Genomic DNA, 27,135 nt, shown 5'->3' with positions numbered 1-27,135 from the left:
TTACATGGAAGTAGTAAAGTATCTCCTTTAGCTCTGTGGAAAAATAAAAATAGAGCATTCTTATATAACCATAGGTCAGGTTATTGGTTTACGGGTAAAAGTATGCCAACAGTTAAGTGTCGGCTTTCAGTTTACCCAGACTCAGTAAACTAAGATTTTCATTTGAATGAGGCTTTGGGGTTTTTTTCTTTTGTTTTTGCTAGAAGTTTTTTTTTTGACACTGTTAGTACTTAGGAATTCAAAATATTTTTTATTTATTTATTTATTAAAAAAAAATTTTTTTTTTAACCTCTATTTTTGAGACAGAGAGAGACAGAGCATGAACGGGGGAGGGTCAGAGAGAGGGAGACACAGAATCTGAAACAGGCTCCAGGCTCTCAGCTGTCAGCACGGAGCCTGACGCGGGGCTCAAACTCAGGCACTGCGAGATCATGACCTGAGCCGAAGTCAGATGCTTAACCGACTGAACCACCCAGGCGCCCCTCAAAATATTTTTTATAGAACGTTAGCTGCTGATGTTCAAATTCTAAATATTTTTCTGTGCTATACATTGTAGAAAAATATGAAAAAAAGATCCCGATCTTAGGAAAATAGTATCAAAATAGCTAATGCTGTATCCTGTTACTATTTATTAGCACAAAGTATTGCTGATATTTACTGTAATTGAATTTTCCAGAGAGATTGAAAGGGAATCAATTTCTGGAATGGAGGAATGGGAGGGACTAGTGATTGGCATGGAAAGGGCATGATTGGAAATGGATTATTTACATACAGTATTTCCATCCCTGTAATGGAATTTTTTGAATCTCCTGCACTTAGGGTCCCTGAAGAGGCTTTTGCTTATTATGTAGGAGAGCCCAGAGTTTAGATCCCAGTTCTACCTATTATTTGCTGCGAGACCTTAAAAAAATTACTTAACTTCTCTCAGTCTCCCTTAACATCTAGCTGTCAAGGGGGTAATGAAAGTACACAATTAGGAATGTGCTTGTCACAGTGCTTGGTACCTAGTACACCATAAATGTTGTTACTATAGTCAGTTTTCAATTAGTGCAATATTAGTATATATTGAAAATATTTGAGAGGTTTTAAAAAATAAAACAAATATCAACCATTTAGTAGCTAAAGCTGGAAAAAAAACAAGTCAGTAGGGTGCAAAGGGAATATCTTTAATTTAGGGTCTGATTTCCAAAATGTAACTTGAAAACAGATTTAAAATATGTCTTCTCAGAGAGCTGTAAGAAGTTGGATGTAGAATTGCTTCCATGATTGACTTCCTATACAAATCTGTAGTTTCCTGATTCTTCTTCACAACCTGTAATCATGGACTTGTTTATATGACCTTTCAAGACCACAACACATCAACTGGCCATCTTCTCAGTAAGTACTTTTCTTTTCCGCAATACACAAAGGTTTAATTATCAATAAAAATGTTTAAGAAGTGGCACAAACCAGAATATTAATAATTGCTGATTGCTACTTATGATAATTTATTATGAATGTGGTTGGGAATTTTCTACTTAGCAAAATTTGCATTAGTGTAGGTCTTTACGGCTAAAGTTTCATTGAATAATGAGGACAGTCATCTAAGCTTGTATCTTAGCAATGAAATGTTAAATATTGTTTTTTCTTTTAAACAGTTCAAATATTTTAGGGCTTAAAAAATAATTTTTGGCTTTAATAGTCTTAAAATAACCACAAATAACATTTTAAATGCAAATTTTGGGTTGATTAAAGTTTTAGAAATGGCTAATTTTTTAATGGTTTTTCAATGCATGGTAAATATTCCACAGGAATAAGCTAAATCACTTTTATTGGAACATGGATATGTAGGTGTTTAAAAATTTTTTGTAGTTATTCATTTATTTTGAGAGGTTTCCAAATGATTCAACGATGACAGAGTTTTCTTTTTCAATAAATCTGAATAAAATGTTATTCTCTTTAAAGAGAAATATTAGGTAGTAATGTTATTTAATATACATGTGCTGGGCAATAATAAAATAGGTAGTATGTAAAGGATGATATTTTGGAATCACTGCCATTTTATGTATAGTAAGTGACTTAAGCATAAAAGTTTGGTGTTTTGTTTTATTTTGTTTTGTTTTTTTAAGTATCCTGAATCTTCATAGTTCCTGTTTTCTGGAGGAATAAAAAGAGAAGCAAGGCAGCCTCTAGTGGCTATAGTGCATATTACATGTACATTTGAAATGATAATCCTAAATAATTTATTCAGCAAACATTTGAGTCTTTACTAAACAAATGAGTGCTGGAGAAACCCTGTCTTGCTGTCATGGAATTATGGTTAAGTGATAGAGACAGACATTAATCCAAATCATAAAGGACATAGCTATGTACTAACAAACTGAAGTACTGGTTTTGGGTTTTGGTTTGGACTGCATAGTCCCTGAGGAAGTAATGCTTGAAAATGCAAGCAGATGTCATGAAACAATGGAGTGAGAGAGGATGGAGGGTGGGTTGGAAGTGCGAATTATGCAGAGGTCTATAACAGTAGGAAGCATAGGCCACTTAAATGAAAAAGACCAATGTGGCGAGATGCCTTAAAGCAAGGGGGAGTGTCATGAGGCAAGGCTAGAAAGGGAGGCAGAGGCCAGTCCCTGTAACACCTTGTTAATAATATTAAGGCTTCTAGTCTTGATTAGGATGGGAGAGAGGCCCTGAAGGGTTTTACACAAGGGGAGAGATGTTCAGATTTGCATTTTGAAAAAAGCAAAATCAAAAAGTAATATGTGGCTATACAGGGAAAAGTTGTAAAGAATGACTGCTGGTTCTCTTGTGTACCTGAGTGCAAGGTGGTGCCATCCCCTGAGACTGTAAACACTAAGGAGGTAGGAGGGTTACTACCTAAACAGGGTTCACGGGGGATATCGTGAGTTTGGTTTTAAACATAATTCAGTTTGTGTCTCAAGTGGTTGTGTTAAGGTTGGAGTTACATATAAGGATTTGGAGCTGTTTGTAAGACTTGCATATAGGTGCGAGCTGAAGCCAAGGGTGGATCAAAAAAGCCTACGTGGACGGAGGGGTGCCTGGCTGGCTCAGTTGGTGGAGCATGAGACTCTTGATCTCGGGGATGTGGGTTTGAGCCCAACAATGGGTATCAAGATTACTTAAAAATAAAATCTTAAAAACAATAGGAAGTATAAAAGTGAGAATAAAAGCCTAAGATCAAGTTTGAGTAACTCTAAAACGCAATGACCAGACAGAGACCATTCTTCTTTGGACAGAGAAGTAGAAGGAAAACTGGAGGAATGTCCACAACAGCCAAGAAATGAGAGCTATTTAAGAAAGAGATCATGGTCAATAGACACAAACTGAACGGAAGATGGAAGACTGAAAGCCACTGGATTTTGCAATATTGGCTACATTATGTTAGTGAAAGCTCTCTCTTTCTCTGATGTAATGGAAACAAGTCTCAATTTGTTTGAGATTTAGAAGATCAAGGAAAAAGAGGTCATATTATTTTCAAAAAATTTGGCTGTGTTGGGGAGAAAAGGACAGCCAATCCCTTTAAAATTTTTCTTTATCAATTTTTATATTTGTGAGGTATGTCCTTGGCATAGGTGTGGGCTTAACTAAGTTTCAATGCTGTAGGGTATTTCATTATGAATAAAAACTGTATCTGTTCCTTTTGTTGGATATTGTTTCCAGTTTTTATTACGAATAGCCAAAGACAAGAATTGAATTTAAAATTTGTTGCCTGTATTTGTATCTGATGTGGAATTTATCTTAATACATTCTAAAGTGGTAACTATACTAGTGCTTCTGTCCATTGGTTAAAAACATAAAATTAGAGCTCTATCTCACACCATATACAAATACGTTCTAGATAATGACGTGTGAAAAAAATTTAAAACTATTTTTATGACACGTTTTATTTTTACATGACACGTGTAAAGTCACATACCGTTGTCACTTGGAAGTGACATACCTCATGCTGAAAAAAATATACACCCCAAAATATTAAGTATAAAGAAGCATATGAACTAGTGTTAATTACATAGCTTACTAGTTTACCTGATACTCTCTTGCGTGCAGGTCTCAACTACTCTCTTAGAGTTTTGACTGGCAATATTTGCTCCTCACATGGCAGGTTTCTATATTTTTATTAGCTATCAAAAGTAGTTAACACAGTCTCTAGATGACATCACAGAAAATGGCTGAGTATGGCCCTTAAGAGAACAGTTCCTCTACTGAAACAAACAAGCTGTCAAAGAGTGATAGAATTGGCTTTTTTGGAACTCTAGAATCTGATCCAATATTTATGGCAACTAGCAGACTGCTTAATGAAGAAAAGGGCAGTTGGGTTTTGGTAAGAGAACGCAGTGGTGTTTTTACCCACTGGATTACCATCTCCATTCACTGATGTGGCAGGGGCAGCACCTGTGGGGACTGCGGCCTGTATTCCTGGTGTGACTTACTGGTATTTACTTTCGACTTTGTTCTTAAAATACTATGATCTGGTGGCTTCCTGAGAGACCAATGCAGAGGCCGACTTTTGTCTCACATTCCCCCTTCCCCCACATATAACCCCAAATGCATGGAATGCATGCTGGGAAAAGACCTAATAGGTCCCTTCCACATCTGGTGGATCTGTGAGCTCCATGCAAGGAGAAATTGGTCAGGCTTAGCAAAACAAACAGACGACTGACACCATCAAAATTCAACATAAGTAAGCCCTGGTGAAGGAGGAGAATCTGATTTCCAGGATTACCACACTGTAATATTAAAAATGCAAGTTTTCAACAAAAAATTCCAAGGCACAGAAAGAAATCAGGAGAATATGGCTCATTCAAAGGAAAAAAAAATCAACAGAAATGATTCTTGAGGAAGTCTAGACTTTGGACTTATTACACAAAGACTTCAGTAAACTGTCTTAAATATGCTTAAAATGGCAAGGGAAATGATGGACAAAAAACTAAAGAAAATCAGAAAGTGATGCATGAATAATGAGAGCATCAGTAAAGAGATAGGAATTATGAAGAAGAACCAAATGGACATACTGAAGCTGAAAAGTACAATAATTGGAATGAAGCATTCACTAGATGAATCTAACAGAAATTTGGACAGGTGGAAAGAAGAATGTGGAACTGGGGCCAATCGAAATTATCCAGTTGGAGAAGCTGAAAGAAGAGTGAACTGAAGAAAAGCCTGAGAGAACTGCAAAACACCATCTTTAAATAATGAGCTTTTTAGTATGGTTGACGCTGATGTGAGCATTAGATCGCTTAAAGCCTGTGAGCTTAGGAAATAACCTTTATTTACAAGAACAAAGGTTACATGAAATCACAGCTATCCATAAAATTTGTGGTGGTTACAACTCTGGCTCTAGCCAGTGTTATCTTTTGAGTACAGGCTTAGGCTCCAAAGTAATTTTTTTTCTACTTTTTATTTTGAAATATTTTTAGATCTGTAGAGAAGTTACAAAAATACTACAGAGAGTGATTGTGTTATTATACACTCTTCACCCACTGCACCTAATGTGAACATAGAACTACAGTATAATTATCAAACACCAGGACATTAACAGTTGTCCAATACTATCAACTAAACTACCGTTCTTAGTTGAAATTCACCAGGTTTTCCACTATTGTATATTTCCTGGCTCAGGATCCAATCCAGCTTTCCTTATTGTATTTAGTTATGTCTCTTCAGCCTCCATTCTATGACAGTTCCTCAGTCTTTCATTGTGTTTTATGCCTATGATACTTTTGAAAAGTACTGGTCCATTCTTTTGTGGACTGTTTCTCAATCTGATACACTCCCCTGAATAGATCGAGGTTAGCATTTTTGGAAAGTATACCACATATTCTTTTGCCAAAAATATTATGTCGTGCCTTTCTTAGTGTTCCATGTTAGGGTTATATGATGTTAATGTATCTTATTACTGGTTAGGTTAGCCTTGACCCCTTGGTGTGGTGATGTCTGAGGGGTTTCTCCATTGTAAGTTACTCTTTTTCCTTTGTAATTAATATATATTTAGGAGAGATTCTTCTGAGACTACAAATATCCTGTTTTGCTTCAAACTTTCGCCCACTCAGTTTAGCATTTATCAATGGATCTTGGTGGCAATAACTATTACTGTGGTGTTTACCTAGTTGTAATTTTATATTTCCCTCAATCCTTCTGCATTTATTAATTGGAATTTTCTGTGGAAAGGAGGTGTGAGATTCTAAATTCAGTATCATTGCATTCTGGTGGAGATATGGGATCATAATCAAGTTATTACCTGATTAAGTAGTTATCTCTAACATGATGTTAAAGAAAAAAGGATCAGCTATATTCTCATTTGATTTTCCTTCCTGAAATTCTTTTTTTTTAAATTTTTTTAATGTCTATTTACTTTTGGGAGAGACAGAGTGTGAGTGGGAGAGGGGCAGAGAGAGAGAGAAAGAGAGAGAGGGAGACACAGAATAGGAAGCAGGCTCCAGGCTCCGAGCTGTCAGCAAAGAGCCCAGTGCGGGGCTCAAACTCATGGACCGTGAGATCATGACCTGAGCCAAAGTCGGCCACTTAACTGACTGAGTCACCCAGGCGCCCCTGAAATTCTTTTTTTTTTAATTTTAATTTTTTACTTTATTATTTTTCTTATTTTAGTGGGGGCAGGGCCTGAGGCGGGGGGGAGAGAGAGAGAACTTAAGCAGACTCCATGCTCAGCATGGAGCCCAGTACAGGGCTCAATCCCTTTACCCTGGGGCCATGACCTGAACTGAAATCAAGAGTTGGACGCTCAACGGACTGAGCCACCCAGGAGCCTTCCTTCCTGGAATTCTTTTTAATATCCTTATTTGACCTTATTTTCCTTATATTGAAATAAATTATTTAAGTATAAAGATCACTTGAAAATAGGCTAGGAATACATGAGTTTGGGGTTAAGACCTGTGTATAAAATTCCTGAAGACCAATTAGAATAAAATATAATCACCAATGAAATTTAGTAGGATTTGTAGAGTACAATATATGATAATTACTTTGAGGAAGGGAAAAATTTGTATCATGTAGTTTAGTGGGGAAACCCATTTATAGGTTTTTGCAGTGGTCCAGGTGAGGAAATGATGAACTTTTGTGGTGGTTGTGAATGTGGAGAAGTAAAAAACACAAGCTCTTTTGAAAATAGAACCCAACTGGACACTGAGAAATATTAAATAAAAATACAGTGTGTATGTCATTAATATTTGGTGATAATGAATATTTCAAGTCCGTAATCAAGGAGTTATGAAGTTGACTTGACTGGAATAGAAAAATACAGTATGCCTTTTTCTTTTCTATTACTTTCTTTCAAAATAATGTAAACTCAGCTATTTTGAGTTCCATTTGAAAAATAAAAATAAAAGTTGAGTTGCTTTAATCAACAATTTAGTTGTTTAGAGTATTCCTAGCACTTTACATTTGTACCTTACATGTCTTGGTTACTTTCCATTGGACTCCTGTCATAGAATCAGCCTGACGGTGTCTTTTTTTAGGAGTAAGGAGACTAAGACAAGGAGTGATATGACTGGGATCCTGCTGTTCTTATACAACAGCACAATTTTTATTTTGGCTATTACAGCTCTAGGAAGGTCAACGTTCTCAAATAAAATTTTTGTTTCACTACTTAAATAAGCTTTTGGGTAGTAGAAAATTTATATGATCCTTTAACACACAGACTTTGTTACTCTATTCCGAAAAGCTGTGTAATAGCAATGGGAAAAAGAGAAGATAAGTCCAGAGAGTTATTTGTAAATGCAAATGAAAGTGAGAAGTGATCTAGGTGTTTGCTTATTTGTAATCATGATAAAGAGAGTACTAACTTTTCCATGATAAACAAGAGATATTTAAATCAGTGTGAGTTTCTGTATATTCAAATATACCATGTATACTTTAGCTCTGACTAGAGTTTAAGATCTAACTGAAATGAATTAAGTGCTTGAAAATTGGCTTACTTTAAACAACTCAATATGATATTTGATAGACTCTGTCCTGGACTGGAGGATAGAAAAAAGGAGAATTTTAGACCAATAAATTTAACAATTTGTATGAAATGGACAAATTTCTTTTATTTTTTTATTTTTTTAATGTTTATTTATTTTTGAGAGGCAGAGACAGAGTGCCAGTTGGGGAGGGGCAGAGAGAGAGGGAAACAGAATCCAAAGCAGGCTCTAGGCTCTGAGCTGTCAGCACAGGGCTTGATGCAGGGCTCGAACTCACAGAACATGAGATCATGACCTGAGCCAAAGTCGGAAGCTCAACTGACTGAGCTACTGAGGCGCCCCTGAATTGGACAAATTTCTTAAAGGATGTAACTACCAAACTCACTCAACAATTAGTAAATAATCTGAGTATCCCTATATATATGAAGAAATTGCATTTATAGTTGAAAACCTTCCCACAAAGAAGACTTCAAGCCATTGGTTTCACTGGCAAATTGTTACACAATAACAGAAGAAATAATACACATTCTGCACATACTCTTCCAAAAAATAAAAGCAATACTTCCAAACTCATTGATACCAAAACCAAAGACATCACAAGAAAAGAAAATTATAGTCTAATATCTTTCATAAACATTGCTTTAAAATACTAAACAGTATTTTAGCAAATGAAATCCAACAGTCTATAGAAAAGATATTACTTAATAATGACCAAGTGGGAATGCAAGCTCGTTTTAACATTTGTAATCCAATCAATATAATTCACCACATTAAGAGACTGAAATAGAAAAACCAAATACTCACGATCATCTCAATAGGTCCAGTAAAAAGCATTTGACAGCATCCACCATCCATTCGTGATTTTAGGATGTGACAGTGATATGAAGAGTGGAAGTGAATTTCTTTAACTTAATAAGGGAAATCTACAGAGCCTGGAAAACTGGCAACTTTCACCCTAAGATTGGAAACAAGGCAAGGATTTTTATTGTTACCGCTTCTATTCATCCGGAGAATACTGGAGATTCTGGAAAGTACACTAAACATGAGACAAAAATGAAAGACATTTATATTGACAAGGAAGAAGTCCTTTATTCACAGATGATATAATTATCTCTAGAAAATTGAAAGGTATCTACATAAAAGCTACTTGTTTATCACTGTTGCAGGATACAAGGTGAGTGTATAAAAATTGGTGATTGAAGAACTAACGAGGAGAAATTGAAATAAAAACTACCACTTGCAATAATATCAAAAAATACAGAGTATGTAGGGGTGAATTACACAGCCATGAGGAAAGTTTTGAGGATTATGGGTATGTTCATTATCTCGCCTGTGTTTATTGTACATTTTAAATCTGTACAATCTATTATAGACCAGTTATGCCTCAGTAGAGCTATAAAAATGCTATAAAGAACATTATTGGGGCACTTGAAAAATTGGAGTACAGATGGTAGATGAGATGAAATGCCAATGTTGAATTTACTGAAGTTGACAACTGCTGTAAGAGAGTACCACTGTTCTCAGGAAATAAACACTGAAGTATTTAGAGCTTAAGGGCCACAGAGTATGTAACTTATCCTCAGATGCTTCCCAAACAGTATTACGTAATTGTGTACACGTGCATACACACGTGGGTGTGCATGTACGTACACGAGGGGTAAGATAGATCAGGAAGGGAGAGGAGAGGCAAGACAAAAAAATGATAAAGGAAATGGGGAAAATGTGAACATTAGATGTGTGTGGCTAAGGGGTATACTGGTTTTTGTACCGTTATTCTTGCAACTATTTTCTCAGTTTGAAGTTACTTTCAAATAAAAAAGATTAAAAATCTGTATTTTAAAAAGTGCTGTCACTTACAAAAATTCCTTATGTAGGACACAAAATAAATAACTCAAAGAAAAATTAATTGAACTTAACCAAAATTTAAAAGGACTGCTTTTTGAAAAACACTTAAAAATGAAAAGGGAGGGGCACCTGGGTGACTTAGTAGGTTAAGTGTCTGACTCTTGTTTTCGGCTTAGGTCACGATCTCACAGTTTGTGGGTTCATGCCCTGCATCCAGCTCTGTGGGGAGCCTGCTTGGGATTCTCATTCTCTCTCTCTCTCTCTCTCTCCTTCTCTCTCTCCCTCTCTCTCTCTCTCTCTCAAAATAAAGAAATAAACTTAAAAAAATGAAAAGGGGGGGGAAGAGCATTAAGAAAATGTCCGTTAAACATGAGAAGTTGCTGAATGTCACTGGTCATTGGGGAAATGTAAATTAAAACCACAGTAGGTTACAAGGACACTCCCACTTTAGGAAAGGTGAAATTAAGCAGGATAAAATACCAAATATGTTGGCAAATATATGGAGCAACTGGGGCTATCAGGCACTTCTGGCCTGGAGGACATTACGCTGGCTGAGATGAGCTAGTCACAGAAGGACAGACACTGCATGGCCCTTCTTACGTGAGATAATCTAAGAGAGTCAGACTTATGGTAGTGGAGAGTGGAATGATGGTCTCCAGGGACTGGGTTGGGGGGGGGGGGGGAAATGGGAGTTGTTCAATAGCTAGAAAAATCTCAGTTTTGCAAGATGACTCAATTCTAGGCATCTGCTGTACAACATTGTGCCTATAGTTAACAATACTGTATTGTACACTTAAAAATTTAAGAGGATGGATCTCATGTTAAGTGTTCTTACCAGAATTAAAAAAAAAAAAATACCCATACAGATAAGGAAAGTAGCAGCAGAGCAATGAAGCTAAAGTTGATGCATTGGTATGAAACATAGTTTGGGATTTGGTTCTCTAAGAGATTTACATCTATTCAATTAGATTTTAAACTCAACAAGGACGGCAAACAAGTTTTTCTCACATGATGAGTCCAGCTTCATGTACATCGGGAACAATATTAGCTAATACTTAATGAGTGCTGACTCTGGTTGGCACTCTTCTGCGTATTTTACACATATTAACTGAATTCTAATAACACCTCAGGAAGGTACTATTGTTATCGCCATTTAACGGATGAGGAAACTGAGGCACAAAGAAGTTAAATAACTTGCTTCAAGTCACACTGCCAGTAAGTAGAGAAGACAGGATTTGAATCCCTGCAGTGGAATGCTTCGGTACACACTCTTTCCCATAATGCCATCCAGCCCCTCAAAGAAAGATACTGAGATCAATTCTGGACACACTGGTTATCTGAATAAGTGTTAGAAAATGCTCAGGCTCTCCAGTGATGTGACCCAGGATTCAGATCTCAGCTCTTCCCCCTTACTATCTTGGGAGGATCATTAGGCCCCATTAGACTCTTTGCTATGAAAATGGGGTTCTAATACATAGTTGACAAAGCAGATTCTGAGGATTAGAGGAGAGAATGTAAGTAAAGTACCCAATGCAGGATCTGATGCAGAGTAGACAGTCAATAGTAAGTAGCTAGTGCTATAATTGAATACTCTTACTATGGAGATATGTGATACACAATATATAAAAGAATGTAAAGCACATTACACTTACTATAAAAATTAGGTTAAATTCTTAAATGGCACTTATAGCAAAATTATAGATTGTCAATAAAGTTTTAAAGCACTTTCTGAAAAAACTGTGTATAACAGGTGTGTAAAGCAATTTGGAAGGTTTGGCAGTTCTTTATATGAATTTAAACATCTGCTTGCCATTTAACCCAGCAATTCTCATTCTGCATATTTACCCAAGAGAAATGAAAGCATGTATACATAAAGTCCTGTGCATTTGCTGTTTTAAGAAGCTTTATTTATAATAGCCAGAAACTGGAAACAATTCACATATCCTTCAAGAGGTTAATACATAAACAATTTGTGGTATATCCCTACAGTGGGAGACTTCTTAATATTAAAAAGGAAAAAACAACTAAATCACCTGCATGAATCTCAAAAACATGCTAAATGAAAATAGATATAATAAACTATGTATTATGATTCCATCTCAGTGATGATCTAGAACATTCAACATTAATGCTTGAACATTTTGCTTGAATTTTTTTTTTTAATGTTTATTATTTATTTTTGAGAGAGAGACAGAGCATGAACAGGGGAGGGGCAGAGAAAGAGGGAGACACAGAATCTGAAGCGGGCCCCAGGCTCTGAGCTGTCAAGCACAGAGCCTGATGCGTTGCTCAAATCCACAAACCGCAAGATCATGACCTGAACCGAAGTCGGACGCATAACCAACTGAGCCACCCAGGCGCCTCTCAACATTAATCGTGAATCACAGAAGACGGATTAGTGATTGCTTATGGTCAGGACTATAGAGCAGGGATTGTCTGCAGAGGGACATGGGGGAACTTCTTAGAAAGAGAAAACTATTCTAGATCTCGATTCTGTTTATTTATGTGAGTACATACTTGCCAAAACATAAAACTTAAAATGGGTCCATTTTTATATATAAATTATACTTTAATAAAATTGATTGAAAAATTAAAAAGTAGGTGCTTCAGAAAATTTAGAATGCTTCAGAAAAAAATTAGTAAGACTGTTGATCTTAAAATAATTAACGTTTAAATAAGTGGAAGGTATGACAGAGAGCCCTTACACTCAAAAAGAAAAACAGGGGTAATTTTAATTTAATGACATATGTTTAAGAAAATTAAAAACATCCATTAGTAGATAGTTTTTTGGATCTGAAAGAATTATAGCAGAATTCCTTGTTAGCATTGAAAAATGGGCTGCTAGATATTATATTTTTATTATAAATACAGAATATATGATTATTTATTTATTTATTTATTTATTTATTTATTTATTTAATGTGTATTTATTTTAGAGAGTGAGAGACAGAGAGTGCAAGAGGGGAAGGGCGGAAAGAGGGGGAGACAGAATCTGAAGCAGGCTCCAGGCTCAGCTGTCAGCACAGAGCCCGATGCGGGGTTTGAACTCACAAACTGTGAGATCATGACCTGAACCAAAGTTGGGTGCTCAACCTACTGAGCCACCCAGGTGCCCCAGAATGTGTGATTATTTAAATCAAGGAAAATGAAGGGGAGGGGTCTACTTCTGGTGGTCAGAGAAACCTTGAGGAGGTGACAGTTGAGAAGATGTGAGAAATTTGAGAGGCAGGCTGCTGTGGGAGGAGTCAACCGAAGAGCCCAAGATAGATTGTGTGGACTTGAGAGGTTTCCCCGGCGCTGCAAGACCTTCAAGGCCAAAAGCAGGAAGGTCCCAGGCTAACCAGGAGTAGGTCGTCTCCTCCACTTGTGCTCTCCGTCCCATCTTTTCTGGCTTTCACAAGGGTTTGTAAGTCCTGCAGTTTCCCCAGCTTTCATCTCTTTCTGCATTCAGAATCATTCCTCAGCACCCAAATTTATTTCTAGGAGAAGAAAACCATCTAGTGGCCCTATGTCAATTTTCATTTTTCTTCTTCAGAGTTAACGCTCTCCCAAAAAGCTGCATTCATTCCACTGTCTTTCCCTTCCTTACCTCCTGTTCACTTTCCAAACAAGCACTTTAATAGGGCTCAGCCCTTAGTACTCTGTTGCAATTCTTCAGTGAGGTTAACGACACCCTTCAGCCACCAAGTCACTGTGCAGCCCTACTCTTACTCCAGTCTTTATCTGACACAGTTGACCATACCTTCCTTTCTTGAAACACTGTTATTAATAACAATTTCTCTATTTGAAATCTTGTCACTGAGAGTATTGTTCTCAACGTCTCCTTTTCAATTCATCAAATTATACTGCGTCTATTTGAAGGGATAGCTTTTTCTTTAGGAGGGCTTGTGAGATAAACAAGAGAAATCTATATTGCATGTGTTACATTAGTTTGTCATTAGGAGAATCAGTATTTAGCTAAAAAAAAGTGCCTCTGGATACAGTGTATCAAAAGCCTTAAAGGGGCTCATAGCCTTTGACCCAGTATTGCATTTATACACAGTATGTTAAACACGTGAAATGTCTAAAAGTTAATATAAAAAGTACAAATCATGTTGACACTTTTAATAGTGAAAAAATAGAAAAAAAACACTTCGATATTTAACAGCATGGGGGTGATCAGGAAAATTTCAGTGTACCCATAGAATAGAGCATGGTAATAGGGGGTGGGAGGGAGGGGAGGGTGGGTGATGGGTATTGAAGAGGGCATCTTTTGGGATGAGCGCTGGGTGTTGTATGGAAACCAATTTGACAATAAATCTCATATATTAAAAAAAAAAAAAAGAATAGAGCATGGTAATGGTAAATGGTATGTACCAAGAGGATTTTTTTTAAGTAATAAAGAAATCTTAATGTATAATAAAGGGGAAAAGGTATATAAAAATATATAAAATTGTGAGCCTTTATAAAAATGTAGAATGGATAAAAACTATAAGAAATGTAACTGACTTTTCTTTAGGTGGTAGAATCATAGGTGATTTTTCTGCATTTTCCAAATGTATCACAGTGATTGTTTTATTTTTATGTTCAGAATACCATTGTTAAGATGGTGCTTGCTGTGTAGTTGAAGTTCATATATATTAGAAAAAGCAGAATATTTATTCTGAGGGTCTTGCATCTTCTCACTAAGGGACTTTTTATACTTTGTGGAATGTCTTTAATACTTATTTGACTCTTAATTCTCTTAGGAAAATAGTGGCCCATAATTTGGCTGTTTACTGTATTTCATATTCTTTTTATGATCTGCTTGACCTTGATAAGGGTTCCCCACCCCCCCCCCCCCAATGTTTTAGGGTTTTTACAAGGTATTTTGCCACCTTCCATGATGTAATTCTTTAGGCCAGGAAGAATAAGACGTGTCTATAATTAAAACGACTTCATCTTTGGTGTTTTTCAGCCAAGGGTCACTGTATGTAACTGATGTAGTTATATTACAAGAAAGACAAGTTAAGAGTACTTTGTTGTTGTTTTTAATCTGCAGGGAGATTGACCAACAAAAGTAAATTATAGACTGACTTGGAAAACACTCCCATGGACTTGATCTTGGCAGTTAATGGCATACTGTCTTACAGTATTATTTAAATATTTCATATTGCTTACTTTTCTTTCTGTAAGTATTTGTAAGCTTATCAGATATGTGACTATGTCTTCTTGGTGTTCTCAGTTGTACCCCACACACAGTTATGCACAGAATATATGCACAAACATTTTCATTGAATAAATGAATATAGCCTTTGCTTTTTTTATATTGGTTCAGGGAACTGAAAGTGTTCCCTTAATGAGTATACATTTTCTGAAACGCATGGAGTTTAACTACTTTTTCCTTCCTATAATTCAGCTAAATAGACAAAAATGCATGTTACCTGCTCAACTTGGTGATTATCAGGAGAACCTACAAGTGTCCTGAGCTGATAACCAAAAGTCAAAAGAAATCTGCAAACATTTAAGTAATGTTAAATTCCAAGAATATCAGTGGTGGGGTCATATGAGCAGCCAACAGCACCATGCATGATTTTCTGTTTTATACAGGATTTGATTTGACTGAACCCTGATTCATTTTAACACTCATTTAATTCTTTGTTTTTTAATCCTGTGTTAGTTTTTTTGAACTTCGCATGCACTTACATTTATTCTATATAAATAGTTTAGTGGCGCTAATTGTGTATCATACTTGAACTTTCTCTTTGTGCGAGTGTATTTTATCACATATTTTATTTCAGTATTATCTCATTATTAAATAATGTTCATTGTTACCACCATAAATGAAAGTGAAGTTGTAAATTATGTGATATTTTACGATATATGTTCACTTCTACATGCAGTCATCAAAATATTTAAAAATATGTACAATTGCATTAAGGTTTACCCAGATTTAATCTTGTCCCCTCTCTCAGTTTTCCTCGAAGACTAGTTGGTCACACTGGATATGCTGCTCTTCTTTATTTTGGGATTGTTCGTACATTTTGTGTTCTTCGGCTCCATCTTCGATATTTATTTTACCTCTCCTTTGGTTCATGGAATGACTCCTCAGTTTACACCATTGCCTCCTCCGGCAAAAAGATTAGTACTGTTTGTTGCGGATGGCCTGCGGGCAGATACGCTTTATGAATTAGATGAAAATGGAAATTCGAGAGCACCATTTATTAGGTAAGCATGTTAACTGATACAAAGAAAATGTTATCCTGAGATTATTTGATCTCATGGTGGACATAGAAGTGATGATGAGAAAGACAGTAGGGCACATATATATCTGCCTTTGTCTGTGGATTAACAGGTTTCTTTCTTCCCAGGAGTTATGTGTGACCTTAGCTGCTTGGCCCAACTTGTCCTAATTTTCCAAACCTGGCTTATCTTATACTTATAAAACAAGCTGGTTACATTTCTAAAATAATGACAAGCGTAAGTACTAATGAATTGCTAATTATGATGGTGTTTAACTAGAAAATACAGAGTTCAACTCAGAATACACCTATAAAATATAGAAAGCCCTTCCACGTCTATGTCACTGTTAAATGTGACTTTAGATTCTATGAAGTGGCTTTGAAAAGAAATATTTAAGTTTTTAAACTTATAGGACTCCTACAAATAATTATTATTTTTCTGATTAGTGGCCAGCCCCTCAAAAGCCCTTCTAATGCTGTTGTAGAGAGAGTGAAACTCAGATTCAAGTGGATATTTATCTAAAATATTATTCCATCTTCCCCATTCTCACCTGCCATCATTACTTTTATCTCTTTACTGTGATTTATGTATGTATGTATGTATGTATGTCTCTTTATTTTTAGACAGAATGAGTGTGAGAAGGGGAGGGGCAGAGAGAGAGGGAGAGAGAGAGTCAGAAGCAGGCTCTGCTCCCTGTCAGCATGGAGTCAGAAGTGGGGCTCAGTCTCACGAACCGTGAGATCATGACCTGAGCTAAAATTGAGAGTCTGCCGCTTAAATGACTGAGCCACTCAGGTGCCCCTGTTTCCTGTGTTTTTTAGTTTTCTTTATAGTACTTAGCATGTACAGGGTCCATGAAGCCTGGACGTTTGTTTTGCATACCACTTTATTTCCAGTTCTTAGCACATAGTAGGCGATTAATAAGTGTTTGTTCACTGCTAGAAGAATGAAGGACCTTGGATTCCTGTTAATTTCCTGAAATAAATTAATGGTGGCTTAGAGAAATGTATAATATACTAAAGGATCAAAGTAAATAAGTGAGCAACTCAGGGCAGTGGGAAAAGATGAGTAAGAAAAGAAAATGAAACCAGAGTTAAGTTCGGTTCACAAAAATATGTCACGTGAATTTCTACAAATAATTAAAAATTTGGGTGATATATTTTGATGAATTTCCTAGTTGTCAAAGAAAGAGAAATATAGTTCATTGCAAATTAATAGGATAAAAATATGCTGGTTCTGAAGGAAAAGGCGAGCTTTGCTGGTAGCACTTGTTTCTCATTGGGGTGGTGGGTGGCAGGCCAAGGGCGTGCATGGTTGATGTGCCTTGTGTTGTAAGCCATTGTGTGTTTCCAATTTCAGTAATCTTCTAGTTTCTTTTAAACCTGTTTGTGAAAGGTTTTATTCATTCCTCCCTTTGTCTTTTAAAAAATAACTGACCAAAAAAAATTTTTTTAACTTTTACTTATTTTTGAGAGACAGAGCATGAGCAGGGGAGGGGCAGAGAGAGAGGGAGACACAGAATCCGAAGCAGTCCAGGCTATCAGCACAGAGCCTGATGTGGGGCTCGAGCTCACAAACCGTGAGATCGTGACCTGAGCTGAAGTTGGACGCTTACCTGACTGAGCCACCCAGGCGCCCCATGAACTGATGAAAATGTTTTTGAACAGAGGGATCCAAATTTCTTTATACCTACCTCTTTGTGTTAAAGTTCAGTTTTCATTAAATAACTGAAGAAGTTAAAAAATATTTCTCCCTTAATAAGTGGTTCAGTAGTTTTTAGACTTTTTATTTATTATGCATGCATTTAACCGAAATTGGTTTTAGTATGAAGTAAGTCGTATTTAAGAATATCTAAACCAGGGCCGCCTGGGTGGCTTAGTCCATTAAGCGTCCAGCTTCACTCCGGTCATGATCTCTGGGTTTGTGGGCTTGAGCCCTGCATCAGGCTCTGTGCTGACAGCTCGGAGCCTGGAGCCTGCTTCAGATTCTGTGTCTCCTCTCTCTCTGCTTCTCTCCTGCTCGTGCTTTGTCTCTCTCTCAAAAATGAATAAACATTAAGAAAAAAAAGAGTATCTAAACCAGTCCTAGTAGTTATTATTTTGGGTGTCAGGCGTTCATTTTGAAAACCGTTACCAGTGCAGTCGGTCTTGTATAGCAGGTTGCTCTGCTGGTCCGTCACCTGCAATGGTGTTGCTGGTGGTTTGCTTTCTCTGAGATACAACTTAAAGAATATATATATATATTGTAACTTAAAGAATATTGACACCACCTTTTAGCAAAAGAAAACTTATGCCTGTTTTAATCTCAAATTTAGGGATGTAATTTAACTCCTAATTAGGAGTCTAGTCATTTCTCCTACCTTCACTTTTTTATTTTGAGAATTTTTCAGCACAGAGAAATGGAAAGGATTATAATGATGAACATCTGTATACCCTTATTGTAGGTTTAACAGTTTTTAATTATTTTCATATTTACATTTCCTTCTCAATATACCCGCACATTTACACACACGCGTGCTTAAATTTTTAATTATTTTTTCCTGCATAATTTGAAAGCAAGATCTCATACACTTACCACCAAACGCTTCAGCGTGTATCACCTAAGAAGGACTTTCTCCTGCATGACCGTAATACCATATATATCACACCTAATGAAATCTCACTTTGATGGAATATTGTATGTGTCATTTATTTCTTGGGTAACAAGCCATCTGAATACTTTATGGCTTCATACACATGTGTAGTGGTAAGATGGTTCTTTGTCTCACTTTGGCTTACTTACAGTGCTGAATCCAGCTAGTCAGAGGGTTAGTTCTGGGATCAGAACTCACAAACTGTGAGCTCATGACCTGAGCTGAAGTCGGACGCTTAACCGACTGAGCCACCCAGGTGCCCCATAAAGATTCCTTTCCTTCTTAAATTTTGACTCGCGTTTTGATTTTGATTCCTTCTGGAATAATCTTATTTTTCTAAAGCTCTAACAGGACTTAATCATAGTCTGTGTTAACTATTGATCAATAATATCTTTTAGGAATATCATAATGCATGAAGGCAGCTGGGGGTTATCTCATACCCGTGTGCCAACTGAGTCTCGGCCAGGTCATGTGGCCCTGATCGCTGGGTTTTATGAAGATGTCAGTGCAGTTGCCAAAGGTATTGTCTGTATGGATGACTTTAGTATATGAAAAATTTGTTGCATAAATACTGCTTAACACTGAATCATGACACAAAGTGATGTGTGTTTTGTCCTACTTTTGGCAAGTATTTTAGCATGCCTTACTCATAAACACACACTGGTGTTGATTCAAGAATTAAGCTTTGTTTTTGTCGTCCTGTGCTCCTAAAACAATCTCTGATTGGATGGATCCATGGTTTTCCTAGATGTTAGATCTCAAAACTTAAAAAGAAATTCTGTATTTTAGTAAGAAGGAAATTATCTATTGTAAACTTTCAAAGAAAATTATGGTATATGAGATTACTTAAAAATAAAATCTTAAAATAGTTTAGGGTATAATACGTGTAACAAAATCTCCTACCAGTTTTGCATTTGTTCTGCAATTAATCCTCATTGTTATTAGTTGAAGAATACCACGTTAGGGGTTATACTAATACTTCACCAGGTATATGTTACTGTTTTCATTATTGGCTTCTTCTCTCAATGACCTGAAGGGTGGAAGGAAAATCCTGTGGAATTTGATTCTCTTATTAATGAGAGCAAGTACACATGGAGCTGGGGAAGCCCTGATATCTTGACTATGTTTGCCAAAGGTAAGAGTCATTGATTATATTCCCTCACATGGTATAGGTAATAAATCAGTATGGTAATTTTTATATATTACTTACTGTATTTTATTGATTTTTGAGTTACTTGTTTTTAATGTTTAACATCTCTGACATAGGGATGTGTATTACAATGGATGGACATGTCCATTTGATTCTTTCTTTTAGTTGTACTTGAAATATTGGCACATCATATACTTGTTAGTTTTTGGATTCAATGAAGTGCTGTATGGCTCTAACATTTAACAGCTTTATAATCTTGGGAAAGTTAGATAACTTCCCTGACCTTCAATTTGCCTTTTTAAAAATGTGATAATAATAATCTATATCTCATAGGTTTGTTTTTAGGATTAAATTGGATAATTCTCGTGAGACAGCAACGTGCTTATCATGTAATTCTTCATTATGACGATGATGTTGATGTCTGGTTCATTTTGTTTTGATAAATTATAAGAAGTTTGTTGATATTCACAGAAAGATTTAAATGCTGTAACTTACAATTTCTATCACATATTCAAGATCATGCCATTTGGATTTGTTCTGTGTGTTTCTGTGCATTGATTAGAAAATTCATTTATATATTATTTTCTAAAAATCAATTGGATTCCATTTGAATTTTGTGTCATTAAATGCTTTGTATTTTTTATTCAGTTAGTTTTAATTTTTTCAATGTTTATTCTTGAGAGAGAGAGAGAGAGAGAGAGAAGGACAAGGCATGAGTGGGGGAGGGACTGAGAGAGAGGGAGGAAACACAGAATCTGAAGCAGGCTCCAGGCTCTGAGCTGTCAGCACAGAGCCTGATGCGGGGCTCGAACTCTCAAGTTGCGAGATCATGACCTGAGCCGAAGTCAGATGCCTAACTGTCTGAGCCACCCAGGGACCCCTTTTAAATGCTTTTTAGTGAGACTAGAATGATTGGTCATTTCACCTAATGAAAAGGTTTTATAACCTTATGTTTAGCCATAAGTGTAATCTTAGTAATTGGAATTGTTGAGTATTATTGTATGTCCTGAAAGCAAGATATACATTCAGAATTTTACATATTATATTCATAGAACATCCTTATGTAGGGCAAGCCAAAAAACCCCAGACTGCTTGCCATTTATATACACTTCCTTCTTTGGAAAGCAGTTTAGCTTTTGGGGGGATTGGCAGTGGTGAGGATGGATTAAGTGTCTAGGACTCACTAAGTTTACCTTCTTACTTTCGGCTGTAGTTGATAGGACAGGAACAACGCCTGAATCAAAAACAATCTAATAGAAATGTTCCATTTCTTGTGGTAATGGTAACCAACAAAGCCACTGAGATCTTTCCATAGGATGTGGGAAGTGGAATAGCTGGGCAGTGGTAGTATCTTTGGAACTGAATTGCTATTATAAGAGATTATTCCTTTGTTAGATCTCTTCCTTGTGACCTATAAGAGTCTATCTCAGAAATTCACTAAGTTGATTAGATTCTTAATAAAATCTTGCAAATGTGTAAGATTAATGTTTGTTGACTCCTTCAGAGAATGTAGCAATAGACAATACTTATTCTCTTATATTTAGAAAAATACACGTATTCTATGAATAAGAGAAATGTTTGAATTTTCTTCTTGCTTTAGGAAGTGTTGGAAACCAAATGACTTCATCTATTCTAAATTGTAGATCTGAAGACACACAAATTTTTTGAATAGGCTAATCTGTACAGGGAGTCAGATTTTGGTGTTTATTTTTGTGCTGTTGTGTATCAGCATTGTGACCCATGTTAATTAACTTACATGTAGTGTATCTGTAAATTAGAATGTTATTGTGAGAACAAAAAACAATAGCATGTGTTAAAGTACAAATCATGGTCTGAGGCACATAAAATAAATGTTAATTATTCCTCCTATCTTTCTCTTCCCTGTCATAATACACAATGCTTTGTGAAAAATTCTGGTTACTCACAGGAATCTTTAAATGACTGTTTCATATTTGATGAAGGCTTAAAAAATTGTTGAAAATATTTTTCCCCAAATTTCCTCCTTAGGTGCTTATGGAGACCATGTTTTTACATATACCTATGACGCTGACAGTGAAGATTTTGGTGCCCGTGATGTAACAAAACTGGATACTTGGGTTTTTGATAAAGTTAAGGTGCGTGCTATTGAGTTGATAATCTTCAGCACACATAGTTGTACCCAAAGTACTAGAGAGATTTGTTAGTAAATGCATCTTAATTTTTTCCTACTTGCATGAACTTGAAAGTTCTGTATTTGTAGCATACTATTTTAGAAAGACTGGATTCTAAGAAACTGCACATTCTGTAATAACCAGTTAATGAAAAATTTTTAAAAATTTTTTCTTTTTAACGTTTATTTATTTTTGAGAGACAGAGCATGAGCAGGGAAGGGGCAGAGAGAGAGGGAGACAGAATCCAAAGCAGGCTCCAGGCTCTGAGCTGTTAGCACAGAGCCCGACGCGGGGCTCGAACTCACGAACTGCGAGATCGTGACCTAAGCTAAAGTCGGACAGTCAACCAACTGAGCCACCCAGCCACCCCTAGTTAATGAAAATTTAAAAAAGTTAATAATGTGAAAAGATAACTTTTTAAAATTCCATGTTTCTGACCGTAAAATGAGCCATAGATTGGAAATTCAGGGAACCTGTGTTTCATTCCCAGTTTGCTGAATAATCCTAGGTAAATCTTGATCTTCCTTTGACCATACGATAGTCTCCAACAGTAGAGGGACCATGTGAGATGTATGAAAAATGCTTTTGAAAATGCTGTTCAAATTGATATATTTGTAATAAGATGATTTTTAAAAAATTGTACTTTCCAGAAAGGTAAGCAAACATAAATTAGCAAATCAGTCCTAATAAACTTTCCATGAGTTGCTAAGAAGTAAAGTTGTTTGGACTATTTGATAGTGGCAATTATCATAGTTTCACCAGCTACCCAATAGAATTTACATTTTTAAAAATTGTGTGAAAATCTTAATTGTGGACATTGGCTCTCTTTTCTTCCTGTCCATTGTTTCTCATTTACAAATTACAACTTATAATTTATCTGTTGTAAGAAGCATTCATTGCTTGACCTTTAATGATTCTTGCTTTACTGGTACTATCTTTCGGACTGACATTGTGGACTTCTTCACAATGTGGCCATTTTTGTTAGTTTGTAAATGTGTTCCTCAGTATATGCCGGCATTTTTCTTTGTATTTACTTAGCATGAATTAAGTATTCAGTGCATGCTTTGATAAACCCTATTTCTTTCATCAGGATCTTCTTGAAATTTTCTGTTTTCTTTTAACATATGCTTTTGTCAACAGGGAAAACTTTCAGGTTAAATAATATCTCTTTCAGAAAGTAATTAGCAAATTATTTTTCTAATTATTGCTTTGTAAGAGAATCTACTTATATCAGCATATGCTGAAAGGCACTTGGCTTCTAATTTCATATACGTAGCTAAAAATGCTCTGGAATCATGGATTTGATTCCTTGTGGGTGGGAAGATATAGTTTGTGGCTGGCCTGATTTTATGCCTTTCTTCCTTTTATTTCAACACTGCTAGTGTTGGTGATATGATAGTGATTAGAAAAAAAGATTTGCCCATGACTTTATAAAATATGGTACATATGTATAATAATAATAGTAAACATGAAATCATCAGCAGTGGGAAGTAATATGATATATTTAAAGAATGTATCTTTAGAAAATTGTGATTCAGACAGTTAGGGGAAGGCTTTCCTGAGAGTTTTGAGATGATCCCTGAAGAAGCGTAGGAAACAAAGAAATGGAGCTGGATTGCAGTGTGGAAGCCTATTTCAAGCCAACAGCATTATATAAATCGTGGGCCCTGAGGGAAGAGCCAGCATAATAGATTTGAGGAACTGAAGGAAGGAGTTGAGTGTGGCAGGAATACTGACTGGGAGCAACGTCTGAGATAAGGCTAGAGAGGGAATCTGGACTTGGGACCTGCCTAAAGACTCATGTTTAATCCAACAAAACAAATCCATGGGAGTGTCTACTCACTTTTTTTTTTTTTTTAACTGTGGTAGAATACATATAACATAAAATTTGCCATCTTCACCATTTTTAAGTATACAGGTTCAGTAGCGTTAAGTACATTCACATTGTTGTGTATCCAGTCTCCAGAACTTTTTCATCTTGCAAAACCAAAACTCTGTGCTCCTTGAACAACTCCCCATTTCCTCTTTCTCCCAGCCTCTGGCAACTACCATTCTACACTCTGTTTCTATGTATTTGTTTAATCTAGCTACCTCATATAACTGGAATCATACCGTATTTGTCCTTTGTGAATGGCTCGTTTCACTTGGCATAATGCCCTTGAGGTTCATACATGTTGAATCTCTTTGCTTTTCAAAACTCACGTTGTACATCATCTCCTCATATAGGCCTTCAGCATGGCTTTCCTTTGCTGCACCTCACTTCCAGTTAGACTTAGATAACTCTCTTCCATATTCCCTTAATACCACTGTCTTAAGTGCTTCTTTATGCTATACCACAGTTGATCCCCCTTCCATCCTATTTACATCTTACCGGCAGAGACACTGACTTTTCCCATTGTTATCTCTAAATTCCTATCAAGGAATTGTCTGGTACATAGATACAAGTATTAGTTTAGATTAGGTTCAGTTCTGTATAATAGGGAAGAAATATGGCTTAAAAGTTTACTTTTATCTCCATAAAGTTAATGCCAGCAGTAGGCAGCCCAGGATTGGTGCGGTCCAGGATTGCCATGATGGCTCCACGGTGTCATTAAGGCTCAGTCTTGAATTTCTCCTCTATCCTCGGAGCATGCGTTTTATCTTCCAAGTTTTTTCATGATCCAAGAGATGCTGGAGTTGCAGCCATTACTTCAATGTTTTAGGTCAACAGTGCAAGGAATTGGAAAGGACCTTCTTTCCTGATTATATTTATTTCAAAGAGCCTTAGGGTCCTTATAGTCTTTTGACTGAAATATTTGACTTATATCTTGTTGGCCATAACCGCTAAGGCACATCTAGCTGTGAGAGAGGATGGGAAATTGGGTTTTAAGGTTGGAGCGTTGCCATGTTTCACGAAATCACAGGTTTTTACTCAGAAAGGGAGAATGCGTGTTGAGGTAGTCATCTAGCAGTCTCCCTTGATGCATAACAAATATTTGTGGAGTGCAGAAATGAATGAGTGCCTTTGCAAGGGGAGGAGAAAAAGCGGGGGCTGATGGTCCTGAGTATACTAGATATGAAGGGGAAAGTAGCCAGGGGTATATTTCAAAACCTCTTAGGTCCAAGAGACCAACTTTTAAAAAGCCAGTAGGAATCTAACAGGTTGAGCTCCGCAAGAATAGAATTTCATAGCATCTCATATCTTGTGTCCATATGTGAATGAATAGCACTTCTTACGTGGCTGAATATTTTTTTTTTTTTACCAATCATGGAACAAATTATAAACGTACCTCAACTAAAGTTGCTAGTTTTTGTTGTTGTTGTTTTGTTTTTTTTGGTTTTTGTCAGCTTTCAATGATATCTTTAGAATTTAACTTCATTCTCTTGAAGAACTCACCACTTCCATCTAAATTTAAAACTTCTGAGGGGCTAAGTAGAATGTATATGAAAGCTAGGGGGCAGTTTTATGCTTTTGAGGAGGATGGCAGTAGGTTACATATTATGGTTTTTTTTTTTTTTTTTTATTCTATTCTTGAATAGCAGGTTTCTCGAATGGCACCATTTGTATTTTTTGGTATTTGTAATAATAAAGGATTATTTCAAAAAATACTTCAGACTTTTGTCGGGCAATGACATTTTCCTCGTTAAAGTTACCATCTACTAAGAGAGAGTTATGTGAACGACAATTACGTATCTTGGCAGAGCCTGTTGACTTATTGAAAGTAGTTTATAAGTATTCCCCACAGAAACTTGTTTACATATTCATGTGTATGCAAGTAGATGTTTAATTCATTGTCTTAGAAGGGCTTTGTGAATCCAGTTTGCAATTATGAAACAATATAATAATTTTCGACCCATATTTTATTAAGTGGGCATTTTTCTATCACACAGCGTGAAGAACAGGTTCTAGTCTTGGGGAAAAGGAACTTGTTCAGAAGCTATTCACACCGTTCAAGTGAGCACTAACAGTTGGACGAGGGCAGCAATGAGACAGGACAAGAAGTAGTCTGGCTCCTAAAACATTTAAAAATGATAAAATGTTCCTAAACTGTCGCCACTTGTACTGTTTTATTTTTGGCTCTTGTCAACATATTAATTCAACCTGGTATATTTTATTCAGTGCTTAGGAGATCTTCGTGAAATCAAGGTCCCCTTTCTGTAACCCTTTTTTGGCCTAATTATAGCCCAGCTCACTCATGATTCAAGCGTTGATGTCTGAACTGACAATAAGGACTTTGTGTTGGTTGGTTCTGAGGATAAACTTAAAATAAAATAATTTAATTTTATAGTTATGTATACATTTAATTCAAGGTTTTCATCAGAATTATTTTTTACGTAAAATAAATGGACTAAATTTCTTTAACGATTTGTTACCTATAGGAATTCTTTCATGCTGCCAGAAACAACCAGTCTTTGTTTTCTAAACTAAATGAAGAAAAAATAGTTTTTTTCTTACATTTATTAGGAATAGATACAAACGGACATGCTCACCGACCATCATCAAGGTAATTTTAATGCTGTGTTTAATTTCATGTTTTTGAGAGACTCGGGTATTCTATTTGAACTTTTAAAGTATTATATATTTTTTGTAATTATCACATTACTTATATTCTATATTCTTCATTTATCAAGGCAGAGAAAAAAGAATATTCAGATTTTTTTTTAATGTTTATTTATTTTTGAGACAGAGACAGAGCGTGAGCAGGGGAGGGGCAAAGAGAGGAGACACAGAATCCAAAGCAGGCTCAAAGCTCTGAGCCGTCAGCACAGAGCCCAACACAGGGCTTGAACTCACAGACCATGAGTTCATGACCTGAGCTGAAGTTGGATGCTTAACTGACTGAACCATCCAGCCACCCCTTTAAAAATTTTTTTTAACATTTAATCATGTTTGAGAGAGACAGAGAGACTAAGTGCAAGTTGGGGAGGAGCAGAGAGAGAAGGAGACATAGAATCTGAAGCAGGCTCCAGGCTCAGAGCTGTCAGCAGAGAGCCTGATGAGGGGCTCAAACTCACGAACAGTGAGATCATGACCTGAGCTGAGGTCAGATACTTAGTCCACTGACCCACCCAGGCGCCCCTGTATACAGGGGTTCTATTTCAGTAGAACTCCTTATATAGAATAGCAAATATTTTTCTCAGTTTTGCAGACCATAAGAGGAAGAATCGATGTTTTACTTTTGTTCTTTATTTAGAATTTGGTTTAGCTAAGTCTGTGAATAATGCCTGTTGGCTAGCTACCAGTAATAAATACCT

The 27,135-nt window shown here is 36.2% G+C and overlaps 1 protein-coding gene across 11 annotated transcripts in view; it reads left to right on the top strand.

The window, feature by feature from the left end:
- Positions 1-27,135, top strand: part of PIGN (phosphatidylinositol glycan anchor biosynthesis class N) — a 102,001-nt gene that overhangs the window by 1,146 nt on the left and 73,720 nt on the right. For 6 of the 11 annotated variants that reach the window (XM_086683150.1, XM_025931037.2, XM_086683156.1 and 3 more), the window contains 7 exons: positions 1,229-1,377; positions 14,788-14,916; positions 15,701-15,953; positions 18,999-19,120; positions 19,637-19,735; positions 21,758-21,864; positions 26,260-26,384. In XM_086683150.1, the coding sequence (XP_086539276.1) occupies positions 15,733-15,953; positions 18,999-19,120; positions 19,637-19,735; positions 21,758-21,864; positions 26,260-26,384 (674 nt within the window). In that variant the 5' untranslated portion in view covers positions 1,229-1,377; positions 14,788-14,916; positions 15,701-15,732. Of the gene's footprint in view, positions 1-1,207; positions 1,378-14,787; positions 14,917-15,700; positions 15,954-16,096; positions 16,206-18,998; positions 19,121-19,636; positions 19,736-21,757; positions 21,865-26,259; positions 26,385-27,135 lie in introns of those variants that run through there. The other 5 variants (XM_086683154.1, XM_086683151.1, XM_086683153.1 and 2 more) reach the window with 5 other exon arrangements.

The sequence above is a fragment of the Puma concolor genome, chromosome D3 (assembly GCF_028749965.1).
Source record: "Puma concolor isolate L17-30 chromosome D3, mPumCon1.1.hap2, whole genome shotgun sequence".
Taxonomy (NCBI): domain Eukaryota; kingdom Metazoa; phylum Chordata; class Mammalia; order Carnivora; family Felidae; genus Puma; species Puma concolor.
The sequence above is the reverse complement of the archived record's forward strand: the minus strand, read 5'-3'. Positions and strand labels throughout refer to the sequence as shown.